This window comes from Doryrhamphus excisus, chromosome 18 (genome assembly GCF_030265055.1).
Source record: "Doryrhamphus excisus isolate RoL2022-K1 chromosome 18, RoL_Dexc_1.0, whole genome shotgun sequence".
Lineage (NCBI taxonomy): Eukaryota > Metazoa > Chordata > Actinopteri > Syngnathiformes > Syngnathidae > Doryrhamphus > Doryrhamphus excisus.
In genome coordinates, this window is record NC_080483.1 from 16,334,985 (window position 1) to 16,347,622 (window position 12,638).

The window sequence follows — 12,638 nt, forward strand, 5'->3', positions numbered from 1 at the left end:
TATTTGTATACCTTTTTGTATATTTATGTGTTTATAAAGTTTGTTTTAAAAAAGTTTGTTTTAAAATTGTCCTCTGTGCCGTATATGCATGGGAAAGCTTAATCATTTGCCAGACTAAAAATGTTGTGACATTTTGGAAAATTTTCATAATGTGAAAAATGTATAGATACATATCAGGGTTTTTTTTAAATTATATGTTCTAAAACAACATATTTTCTTTCAGACTCGCTTAAGTAGGAAGTAATCTAGTATTAACTTCTAATCAGGCAAGCCGCGGACGACTATTTATACGGTGGAATGGAGTTGTTGATGTTGAGTTGGCAGTTTGGTGGATCTGTGTCTTGTATTTTATATACATGTTTTACTATATAGTTAAAATGTACCCGGTCGGTTAAATGTGCTAACATTTGATTTTTTTTTGTAGTTTTGCAGCAGTGCATTAGCTTACCACTACTGATAAACTATACAACGTGGCGTCTAGTGTATGTAGAAGGACGGTGTTATTGGGTACTGAATACCACACAGACAAAGCAATGAGGAAAGGTACGTTTACATGTTTTCATCTCTTAATAATGCGTTTTCTTGACGTAAGCACGCTTGGTTGTGGTTCTCCAGTGAACGTGGTCATCCTTGTGCTACTTGCCGTGGCTTTCCTGATCATAATACAACGGAATCTCCTTAACCTCAGCGACTTCCTGCACAAAGAAACCACACGTAGGTGCTGCTACAATGAGCACACTGCAGCTTTAACGCTACAATCTAACGCTAAAATCCTGATGTGCTCTCCTGCAGATACTGGAGCCATTCTCCCCTTTGAGGCTGAATTATCTCCAGACGTTAGAGTGGACGTGGCGAGAACAGGGGACGAGATCCCTGTTGTCATCAGTGCAGCTGAGGAGAGGCTTGGTGCTGCTGTGGCCGCCATGAACAGCATCTACCAGAACACCAAAGCCAATGTTGTCTTCACCGTTGTCACCCTCAATGACACAGTGGATCACTTGAAGTAAGTAGTAGGGCGGGTACACCGAATGAGAACCACCATGGCTGTCAATAAATTCTGTCCTTGTAAGGACTTGTGAATTTATATTTTATTGTTGCAGTCGTCCCTTGCAATATTGCATTTTTGCTTGTTGCAATATGGTGGTTTTCAGAATAGTTAATTAATGTTAGCTGTTTTGTAGTAGACTGTGGTCTATGCAATTAATACGTAGTATCCTGGTCACTAAGCAGACGTCCATCTTTATTACATTACCTTATCTTGCAGAGTGAAAATAGGTTCTCCTCCCATTCAGTGTGGAAGTGGTACATTTGTCTTCTTACTTTGTCCTTCTACGTAGTGTTCTGGCCACTAGACAGCAGTAATATTACATGGAGACGTCCATCTTTATTACATTACCTTATCTTGCAGAGTAAAAATAGGTTCTCCTCCCATTCAGTGTGGAAGTGGTACATTTGTCTTCTTACGTTGTCCTTCTACGTAGTGTCCTGGCCACTAAGCAGCAGTAATATTACATGGAGACGTCCATCTTTATTACATTACCTTATCTTGCAGAGTGAAAATAGGTTCTCCTCCCATTCAGTGTGGAAGTGGTACATTTGTCTTCTTACTTTGTCCTTCTACGTAGTGTCCTGGCCACTAAGCAGCAGTAATATTACATGGAGACGTCCATCTTTATTACATTACCTTATCTTGCAGAGTGAAAATAGGTTCTCCTCCCATTCAGTGTGGAAGTGGTACATTTGTCTTCTTACGTTGTCCTTCTACGTAGTGTCCTGGCCACTAAGCAGCAGTAATATTACATGGAGACGTCCATCTTTATTACATTACCTTATCTTGCAGAGTGAAAATAGGTTCTCCTCCCATTCAATGTGGAAGTGGTACATTTGTCTTCTTACTTTGTCCTTCTACGTAGTGTCCTGGCCACTAAGCAGCAGTAATATTACATGGAGACGTCCATCTTTATTACTTTACCTTATCTTGCAGAGTGAAAATATGTTCTCCTCCCATTCAGTGTGGAAGTGGTACTTTTGTCTTCTTACTTTGTCCTTCTACGTAGTGTCCTGGCCACTAAGCAGCACTAATATTACATGGAGATGTCCATCTTTATTACATTACTTTATCTTGCAGAGTGAAAATAGGTTCTCCTCCCATTCAGTGTGGAAGTGGTACTTTTGTCTTCTTACTTTGTCCTTCTACGTAGTGTCCTGGCCACTAAGCAGCAGTAATATTACATGGAGACGTCCATCTTTATTACATTACCTTATCTTGCAGAGTGAAAATAGGTTCTCCTCCCATTCAGTGTGGAAGTGGTACATTTGTCTTCTTACTTTGTCCCTCTACGTAGTGTCCTGGCCACTAAGCAGCAGTAATATTACATGGAGACGTCCATCTTTATTACATTACCTTATCTTGCAGAGTGAAAATAGGTTCTCCTCCCATTCAGTGTGGAAGTGGTACATTTGTCTTCTTACTTTGTGTCTCCTAATAGTTGTGAAATCCGTTTGCAACTTCATATTAGTGGTTCTCTTGTCTTGTGACATTACACCAGTGCACCCAGGAGAGAACACTTTTTTTTTTTAATTGTGAAAAATAATTTTTTGATTGTTTGTTTTTACCAGGGTGTGGCTGAGTAGTCCTCGACTAAAAAATATCAAATATAAGATTGTTCTCTTCAAGCCTGAGCTGCTGATTGGGAAGACACCTAAAAATTCTCAGCTGGTGGAGACAACAAAACCGGTGAGACACTTAATGAGTATTTATTCTCCTCATGTTGACCTGAAGTTTTATTGAAAACTTTTTTTTATAGCTGACTTTTGCCAGATATTATTTGCCTTCATACCTGCCTGAGGCGGAGAAAGCCATCTATTTGGATGATGATATTATTGTGCAAGGTAAGAAACAACCAGGGGCGTCACTAGGTTCTGAGGACGGGGGGGGGGCTTAGTACCCTGGAGATACACAGGATATGAATGAATGTAGTAGACATTCAAAAAAATTCCCAAAAACAAATAAGGAACAAGAAGCGGGATATAATTTTCCCACTTTTGGACAGATTTAGTAGAGATACTCAATAGTTTTAGGCCGCCATTAAATGTACACAAGTACACACAATCATTCTGTCCAGTGGACTGTGATCAATGATATAATAATCATTATTATATAATTCATTAGCCTATTATTATTATTACTATCATCATTATTATTCTTCTGATTATTACTACTTCTACTTGTATTAGTAGTAGTAGGCTAGTATAAGCCTGCTTATTGGCTTGCTTATTAGTCTGCTTTTGCCCTATTATATAAAATTTGTCAGACATTTTTTTTTTGTTTAAAAAAAATAAAATAAAAAAATATCAAAATATTTAGGGTGGCTTTAGAACATTTATTTTATTTTTATTATTATTTTATTTCATTTAATTTAATAAATTTTTAAAATTAGAACATTATTTTGGGGGGCTTAAGAACATTTTAGGGGGGCTTCAGCCCCCTAAAAACCCCCTAAAATTATATCATTTCATCATTTTTTTTTATTAGAACATTATTTAGGGGGGCTTAAGAACATTTAAGCCCCCCTAAAATAGGCCTAATGACACCACTGGACACAACCTATTCCCTATTTTTGTCCTGCAAATCTCACCTTCTTCTTTCTTGGTTTCAGGAGATATTAAAGATCTTTATGAAACAAGTTTAAAATCTGGACATGCAGCAGCCTTCTCTGATGACTGTGATTCAGCGTCCGCTAAGGGCATTGTACGAGGGGCTGGAAATCAGGTAGGGACCTTTTTACAGTACATACTATATACCACGAACCAACATTACAGAAAAGGCTCAGTTTGGTATACTGTATTTGAAACGCTGTCCGAGGTACCATTTTGGTCCCATGACTCATTGACAATATGGCCGCAATAACATTAGAAGTTGACATCTGAGGAAGGGAAATAGAATAAACACTACACAGTTCAAGTTAATGTAATCCATGTTTTAATTTATGAACTTTGGTATAAAATTGTGAGCTAAATAGAATGTTTTGCTTGTTGGAAATATGGTCCCTAATCGGCTTCTTGTTGCATGCAAAATGCATTTTAATCAAATAACACTTTTATTTTGAAACAGAATAACTACATAGGCTTCCTGGACTTCAAGAAGGAGGCCATTAAACAGCTCGGCATGAGGGCCAACACGTGTTCGTTCAATCCGGGAGTCATCGTGGCCAACTTGACCGAGTGGAAGAACTCGAACATCACCGGTCAACTGGAGCACTGGATGACGCTAAACACGCAGTCAGTCACTCCGTCACTCACTCACTCACTCGCTACAAGTTTCGGACAAATTCATAACATGTTTGCATTCTTTTATCCCCCCCCCCCCCCCCCCACACACACACACACAGAGAGGATCTATACAGTAAAACACTGGCAGAGAGCATCACCACTCCACCGCTGCTCATCGTTTTTTACAAGCGTCACTCAGCAGTTGACCCGATGTGGCACATCAGGCACCTTGGTAAGTTCAGGACAAATTAGAACACATTTATTTACACGTCACATTACTGAATACGACAACGTTTTACAGGCACTACAGGCGCCGGGAACCGCTACTCGCCGCAGTTTGTAAAAGCGGCTAAACTCCTTCACTGGAATGGACACTACAAGCCTTGGGGGAGGGGGTCGTCCTTCACTGACGTGTGGGACAAGTGGTTCATTCCGGACCCCACTGGGAAGTTTTATCCAATCCGAAGACACGGGGGGGAGAAGTAGAGGACTTTGTGAAGTGAATATCCGAGCAGCCAAGCCAAGCCAAGCCAAGCCAGAGCAAACACACCTCTCTCAGGATATCTCAGGAACACGAGTACAGAAGCTGAAAACTTTATTCGCTACTTCTCTTTTGAGTTCTATTATCCTTTGAATTTAAACATACACTATAAGAGTTTGACAGTACCCTCAAATCGCAGCTGCTTTAGTATTAACATTATGTCAAGCCTTCAAAAGTAATACACCAATAGCTTCCTCAAAAAAAAATTTTTTTTTTTTTTACCCAATTGGGTAATCGGTATGAAATAAGCATCCTCCACGATGAATTCAGAACATTTTTGATATCCAACTTGTGCTAGTAAAGCACCCCGATATGCAGATACCAATAATAATATCCAAAATGACTGACTTAAAATCTTTACAGTGGGCCAACTTAGTCAATGACCTCAGTTCAATACTTCCTGTGGAAACGCCGTACAGGTTATTTTCGCATCTGTACCGGTTCAGTACTTCAAGTTTAAAATATTTCCAACATTAAAATTTTTTTTATTTTTTTTTACAAAATAATGCTAACCGTTACGATGTGGTTTTGATTGACTTATATGCAAACCACTAAGCAAACACTTGCACAAATTGAATACAGTATTATATTTCATCACAAGCTGGTGTAAATGTCTTTTTATATTGTATATGAAATAAATCTTGTATTTATCTTAAAAGTTCTTCTTGGTGATCAAGGTCATTTTACAAGAGTATGAAAATGTCTAATTAGGTAAAAAAAAAAAAAGTCATGATTTACATTGGAACTCTGGTTTATTACATCGGTTGTGTTTTATATACAATATTTGCATACATTGATACAGATGTAACTTACGTTTATGGATGAGTGATAAATCTGATAAGATTTCAACGTCACTATTTCCGGGGTTTACAGTGAACACTGGTCTGGGGTAGTCCACCACTTGGATTCAGAATCATACAAAATCAGTGTTGAAGTCATAGGCGTCATCTGTTGCTCCCGTAGAGAGGCTGATGTCAATGGGTACCGATTTGAAGTGGACGTGCTTTGTTTTTTCTGGAAAGATAACATCTTTTTTAATGGGTGTTCACACGGGTGAGATGGAAGAAAATATAAAAGTACCTTGGGGTGCCACTTCTTCTGGTTCATGTGTATTTGTCTCGGCGCTTTCTTTAGTCTGTAAGGAAAAACATTTCAAAAAAGTCAAATGTGACGAAATCGAGAATTCCTTCAACTAGAAGTTATGTCGAGCAGCAGGATCAGAGTTGGATTAGAAGTCTTCACCGGTCAATCAAGACTTGCATTTTTGTCCTCACTTCCGGAGTGGACAGACCGAACGAAGTATTTGACCGACTTATCAACGAGTTGTACCTTTATATCATTATTCTGTGCTTCCTTCTCCGTGGGTCTTTCTTCTTCTTTTGGGATGTCGCTGACCACCAGCAGGCCGGCGGTGGGACCTTTGGACGTGAAGCTGATACTGCTGGCGTGGTTTGGGAATTTTACACCTAGGAAAGAATATTAGTACAGTAAACCTCGGATATATCGGATTCAATTGTTCCCACTGGTTTTGTCCGATATAAGCGAAATCCGTTATATGCGTATACCGGAAAATGTCCGTTTTACGCATATATGGGATTTATATCCGGTATATGCGTAAATGGGATTTTATCCGTTATAAAAAGGCACTTCCTTGACTATGTTTCCAATGTACCTGGACGCGCAGGCAACGCTGCAAACGCTGCAAATGACGTCGTATAGCGGCCTGTCACGATTCGGCGAATCGGAGCGCCACGATGCGGCCATCCGATATATGCCAGGGAAATTTCATGGAAATGCATTGGAACGGGACTGGAGATTTTGTCCGAAATAGGCGAAATCCGTTATAAAAAAATCCGATATATGCAATGAATTTTTATTGGAAATGCATTACAGAAAAATCGGTTCTTTTTTATCTGTCCGTTGTGAGCGAATTTCCGATATATCCGAGGTTTACTGTACACCACAAGGGTGATGAAATATATATGAAATATATCCAACTATCACATTGTATTGTTTTGAAAATGACATGTCATCCAGTTACACCATATCGAGATATGATTATACTAAGTACCCCGTGATCCCAAGCCCCAGTACACAACACCAAAGCCGAGCCAAGCATACTTGCACGTACTGCTCATAGTATTCTCGTTGCCTACGTTGAGCTGGTTACGGTCCAGGCCGTTCCACATCTCGGTGACCACGGCGTCGCTCATGTAGATCGGGAGGCTGCTGTTAAGCGGCTTGCAGTGGTAGCTCAGCTTGGGTCTGGGAGAAAGTCAAAACATGGAAAAACATTCAGTGTGCACGTCCTTGACTCTGATATAAAAGAAATAGTTTTAGCACAGCCGGTGTTTTGGATCAGAGTTGGATTAACAGTCTTCATTCCGTGATCAGTGAAAACAATTTGTCCTCATTTCCATTACATTTGTCATTTGGGATCACAGAGAAAAACCAAAACGCTCACCCTGTCCAATCATCAAGAAACACTGAAGCGGCCTGTGCCAGGTTTGGGACGCCACCCTTTTGCAGGAATCCACGCTTTTGGGCAAACAAAGTTAAAAACTCCACAGCGTTCCTGTAGTTGGCAACGTAGTACTGGAGCATGACCTGGAACGACAAGAACAAATAGTCGGGAATGACGAAAGGATGACACTCATCTCATTGCGCTAGACCAGGGGTCTCAAACACGCGGCCCGCGGGCCAAATGTGGCCCGCAGGACACTAGTTTGAGGCCCCCGCCTTGATATGAAAGTTTAATGTAAAGTTTGATATGGATGCTGTATGGTATCATGTACCCAGAAAAAATTATTAAGTTTGATTAATGTTCATGTTAAAGGTTAAATAACTGTTAATAGTTATCCTCCCTATCCGTGTGGAAGTGGTAAGTTTTTGGCTATTTAAGTTTAAAGGAAATAACTTGGAGGCTACCGTTTAGGTCGCTTTAGCTCTCTCGTTTGCGAGTTAGCATGTGTCTCAAGACCCTGCAGTTGCGCAATATGTTGTAAATAAAAAGAGTATAAATGTGACTATAGTCGTGTTTTGTCATGTCTACAGGGCTCTAATAATGCTTTGTTCATTTTAATCTGAAAAAAATCATTTGTCTACCCACCAACTATATGTGGTTTCTTAAGTTTTTATTATTTGCCGTTTTATTATTATTATAATATTTATTTATTACTGATTGATTTTATTCTTGATTTATTTATTTTTCATCTTATTTTGTGTAGAAAAATAAAAAGTAAGATATTTGAGAACAGTGGAATGTTTTATCAGAGCTTTTCTTGTAGAAAACTGGAACCAAAGCGAAGTTTTTTAAATTTTTTTGTTTTTAATAAATGCGTTTTTTTTTTTTTGAAAACCTGATGCGGCCCAGTCTCACCCAGACCCGTAGTTTGCCCCCCCCCTGCACTAGACAGTACCAGTACAGTACCTGAGACTTGTCACACTGTTTGAGGAGTGTCCTGACGGCCTCCTGCACCTTCTCCTCGCCCTCCTCCACCTGCAGGCTCCTCAGAGCCAAGGAAGCTGCTGCGTTGGATGGACAGGCCAGGATTCCTGGACTGTCTAGAAGGTTCACGTTGCTCAAAACGTGCACCTCCTGCATCGTCCTGAAGGGAAACATTAAACCACAGATTTTCAGATGAGAAATAAAAATATGAGAATATAATAATAATAATAATAATAATAACTCACTTTGTGATGCCTCTCTCCACGCCAGCAATGCACACGGGACTTCCCTTCAGACAGTTGATCAGGCTGCTTTTTCCGACATTTGGAAAGCCTGGAAGGAAATAACAGTGTTTGGTTTAACATTTAATCTGAAGACTGTAACAAATAAAGTACGAGATACGAGTTCCTTACCGACTATACCAACTCTGAGAGTTGAACCCTCCGGCTTGCTGGCAGCGTAACTTGTGAGCAGCTCAGTGAGAACGGCGTTTCCAAAACAGGCGGCTCCTCTGGATTGGTCCAAGATTTCATTGGAGGCCCCGAGTCTTCTCTTTTTGTTTGCCTGCTCATCAATTCAGGACCACGAGACAGAGAGAGATTAAATGAACACAAGGGTTAGAAAACGACTTAAACCAAAACATGTTGACAAACACATACGATCCCAGCTCAGCGTACGTCATCCGAGCTTGTTCACTGATGGTTTGTCTGTTGATGTTGGAGGTTGTAACCAGTTTGGAACAGCACCGCACCGGCTGCTAAACCTTCTCAGACCTCCGTGCAACCAAATGCAAAATACACATAACTTTTGTTCAATTAAAAAAAAAAAAATATTGAAACGGAAATTCATAAATTCATTCATTTTCTACTGCTTATCACGAGGGTTGCGGGGGAGTGGGTGCTGGAGCCTATCCCAGCTGTCTTTGGGCGAGAGGCGGGGTTAACTGACTCGGGGCACATATAGACAAACAACCATTCACACTCACATTCATACCTATGGACAATTTGGAGTGGCTAATTAACCTAGCATGTTTTTGGAATGTGGGAGGAAACCGGAAAAAAACCCACTCATGCACGGGAAGAACATGCAAACTCCACACAGAGATGGCCGAATTTGGGTCTCCTAGCTGTGAGGCCTGCGCGTTAACCACTCGTCCACGGCGCAAGCCACTAAAATTATTCCAATGGTATTTAAAGCAATATTGGTAGAAGTAATACTACTAATAATGTAGTACATTTTTCATGGAATTACAGTGTTCTGTGTTGGCTTAAAAAAAAAAAAAAAATAAAAACAAGCATTGTGTTATCCTCCTACCGTTTTGCGTGAAACCGGCAATGACGCTTTGAAGGCCACAACTGGAAATTCCTGCTGTAATCTCTGAATCCATAGTTCCACGTTTGCTTTTGGCACCAAGTCTACGACACAAGAATTTAAAAGTTATTTATATTCATATGTATATTTATATATATATTACGCGACAACGATTGATCTGCGCGATCGATCGATAGCGCTGCGCCCGAGATGGATCCATAGTTAGCGCACAAATCAATCGATTTCTGCGCTCACGATCGATGGTACAGTAAACCTCGGATATATCGGAAATTCGCTCACAACAGACAGATAAAAAAGAACCAATTTTTCTGTAATGCATTTCCAATAAAAATTCATTGCATATATCGGATTTTTTATAACGGATTTCACCTATTTCGGACAAAATCTCCAGTCCCGTTCCAATGCATTTCCATGAAATTTCCCTGGCATATATCGGATGGCCGCATCGTGGCGCTCCGATTCGCCGAATCGTGACAGGCCGCTATACGACGTCATTTGCAGCGTTTGCAGCGTTGCCTGCGCGTCCAGGTACATTGGAAACATAGTCAAGGAAGTGCCTTTTTATAACGGATAAAATCCCATTTACGCATATACCGGATATAAATCCCATATATGCGTAAAACGGACATTTTCCGGTATACGCATATAACGGATTTCGCTTATATCGGACAAAACCAGTGGGAACAATTGAATCCGATATATCCGAGGTTTACTGTATATTACTGCGCCCGGATTGGATGTGTGTAATTTGTTTAGATGCCAACAGATGGCAGCGCTGAGCGTTGTTATTTACAAGAATCAACAAGAAGATGATGCATTAAAATTTAAAATCTTTGATTTTCAGGCAGTTCACTTTGTTACCGTTCTCGGTGGCGGGGGGGTGGGGGGGGGGGGGGGGGGAGTGTGAACCCTGAACCCTAACCCTGTCATTGTATGCAATTAGCAGATCAATTGTCATTATATCGTCAGCGCAGTGTCAAAGCATCAGTCTCCAGTGCAAGGCAGTTATATCCATCGCGAGCGCAGGAATCGATCGATTTGTGCGCTAACGATGGATCCATCTCGGGCGCAGCGCAGAGATGGATCGATCGATCGCGCAGATCCATCGTTAGCACGTTATATATACACTTAACTGCAAAAATGACATGCATGTACATGAATGTCATCTTATTCACCTATTTTTGTTAAAACAAGAAGCAATTTTTTGTTGCCGGCCCTCTGCAAAACCGCCTCCTCCAGCTGCGGACATCTGCATCCCAGCGGATCACGAGCATCCAGCACCTCTATGACAACATCAGCGGCGTCAATCACCTGAAAAGACGGACTCCGTCAGATGAGAAAGCTCCGCGCCGGGATTGTGTACTCGCTCTTACCCTGTTTACTTGGCTACAAAGAAACTGTTTAGATGTTTTATCCGGGCGTTTCTCCTCCTGCGGAGCAGTCACAGCATGAATAGTGATAATTTAATATTTCTCATAATGTTTTTTTTCTCACCTGACGTGCTTTCTTGGCTTTGGGTTCCGCTTGTTTACTAGCAGCTTCTTTTTCCTTTTTCCTCTTCTGGGCTCGCTCCAATTTATTAGCTTGTTTCCTTCTCTCTTTTTCCTCTTCAATCTGAGATGAAGCGGTTAGAGAAAATGGTAAATAAGTTCCTGGAAATGGTGTAAAAAAAGAGGAGCCAAGAGTGGATGGGTGCTTACCTGTAGTCTCCTCTGCTCAGCCTCCCGAAGGACTTCCTCTTTAAAAGGTGCACTGTTAGGAACTCCTGGATCTTTCTTCGATGGTTTCTTTAAGCCTTTTTTCTTCGCGTCTTTTTTGAGCTTTCTGTTGTGCTCTCTGACCTAAAAAAAAAAACATAGTCAATATTAAATAATTGGAATTTATATTACAAAAATCGTAACCTTACCTTCTTTTGGATTTTATACCGTTTGGCACATGACATTCGCTTACTCGCTTTCCTTAGCTCTGAGGACAAAAAGATATGTTGTTAACGGCAAATGTAAACGTTTAGCTGTGATTATAAAATAACACAACAAACAGTCAAATGACGTATATATTTAACATTACAACACTATTTACTTACTAGGTCGTTTCATCTTGGACTGTCGACGGTTCCAATGTGACTGTGCTACTCTCGCACGTGGAAGAGCAAAGACGTGACGTCATTTCCGCTTCAAGCAGGCCCCGACGCAATCACTTGTCGCCACCTGTTGACTCGGAGGTTTATTACAATAATTAATTTAAAAAAAGTCTTACTGTATCCACTGCAGCAGAAAACAGGTGTAATTTATTACATATTTGTAATTATTTTATTTGTATTATTACGAGTTTCTGAAACAGTATAGAATAGAATATACAAGGTTGTATTTTGTGAAGTAAGAAGTAAGAAAGTCGTTTCTACGAACAATTGTTGCATTACGTTGCAAATTTCTTCACTTTCTTGACTTCAATTTCAATTATCAGCAGAATAAAAGACAACAAAATAGAATCCAATAATTGGCCCCTTGTCACGTGACCGACTACAGCATCCTTTTTGGTCCATTTTGGAGGAAAGCGAGATCACTCCAAGTCGCACACGATCATGACCAAACTGCAGTTTTTAAACGTCTTCCTGACCGAGCGGCTCATGCTCGCCGCACAGGAGATCTACAAGTCCGTGGAGGACACCATTTTGGAGTACCAGGAGGAGATAGCCATCAGGGAGCGAGAGAACGACCATCTGAGACGCAGGCTGCGAGATGCTGGGATTGAAATATGGCCAGGTTAGCTGCACTCCAAACCAACGTTGGAATTGCCAGACATTTAGCTTATCCTTCAAAATTATACACTATCGATTGTTTGCTGGGTGTCCGAACATTCAAATACGCAAAAAAAACACCCAAATCAACCACTTTGAGCCAAAGCAACGTTAGCCACTAGTTAGCTGAACTGTTATTGTGATGATGCTAGCGTATTAGCAACCTTTGTTTGTTAGCGCATTTCCTATATTTAGCGTAATATAATTATTAAACTTGTGGCAATAGTGGCTTAATCTTTAAAGTAGGC

General features: G+C 40.5%; 3 protein-coding genes and 2 non-coding genes across 6 annotated transcripts in view; 2 read left to right on the plus strand and 3 right to left on the minus strand.

Annotated features, from left to right (window-relative positions):
• The first annotated feature begins 284 nt into the window (after window positions 1–284).
• Window positions 285–5,032, plus strand: glt8d1 (glycosyltransferase 8 domain containing 1). The gene is made up of 9 exons (XM_058055354.1): window positions 285–543; window positions 616–714; window positions 793–1,003; window positions 2,620–2,737; window positions 2,808–2,892; window positions 3,660–3,772; window positions 4,115–4,281; window positions 4,392–4,504; window positions 4,574–5,032. The coding sequence occupies exons 1-9, from the start codon at window positions 534–536 to the stop codon at window positions 4,756–4,758; spliced, it is 1,101 nt and encodes a 366-aa protein (XP_057911337.1). The 5' UTR covers window positions 285–533; the 3' UTR covers window positions 4,759–5,032.
• Window positions 5,033–5,546: 514 nt separating this feature from the next.
• gnl3 (guanine nucleotide binding protein-like 3 (nucleolar)) lies at window positions 5,547–11,802 on the minus strand. Its single transcript, XM_058055349.1, has 15 exons — window positions 11,677–11,802; window positions 11,500–11,558; window positions 11,294–11,434; window positions 11,088–11,207; window positions 10,967–11,023; window positions 10,769–10,904; window positions 9,576–9,676; window positions 8,675–8,825; window positions 8,507–8,594; window positions 8,244–8,421; window positions 7,278–7,420; window positions 6,945–7,078; window positions 6,143–6,279; window positions 5,894–5,948; window positions 5,547–5,827 (listed from the first exon to the last, which is right to left on the minus strand). Exons 1-15 carry the CDS (start codon window positions 11,687–11,689, stop codon window positions 5,727–5,729), a joined length of 1,614 nt encoding a protein of 537 aa, XP_057911332.1. The 5' UTR covers window positions 11,690–11,802; the 3' UTR covers window positions 5,547–5,726.
• LOC131106662 (small nucleolar RNA SNORD19) lies at window positions 7,161–7,232 on the minus strand. Its single transcript, XR_009120109.1, has one exon. It is a non-coding gene; the product is annotated as a small nucleolar RNA SNORD19 (small nucleolar RNA).
• LOC131106663 (small nucleolar RNA SNORA47) lies at window positions 8,900–9,039 on the minus strand. The gene has a single exon (XR_009120110.1). It is a non-coding gene; the product is annotated as a small nucleolar RNA SNORA47 (small nucleolar RNA).
• A 294-nt stretch (window positions 11,803–12,096) lies between the features above and the next one.
• The window catches only part of LOC131106369 (zinc finger and SCAN domain-containing protein 22-like), a 245,672-nt gene continuing 245,130 nt past the window's right edge, over window positions 12,097–12,638 (plus strand). The window contains exon 1 of one of the 2 annotated variants that reach the window (XR_009120069.1): window positions 12,097–12,355. Coding sequence is in view for 1 of the 2 variants with exons in the window: in XM_058055353.1 (XP_057911336.1) it covers window positions 12,175–12,355 (181 nt within the window). In the remaining variant the exon portion in view is untranslated. The remainder of the gene's footprint in view (window positions 12,356–12,638) is intronic. The other variant, XM_058055353.1, reaches the window with a different exon arrangement.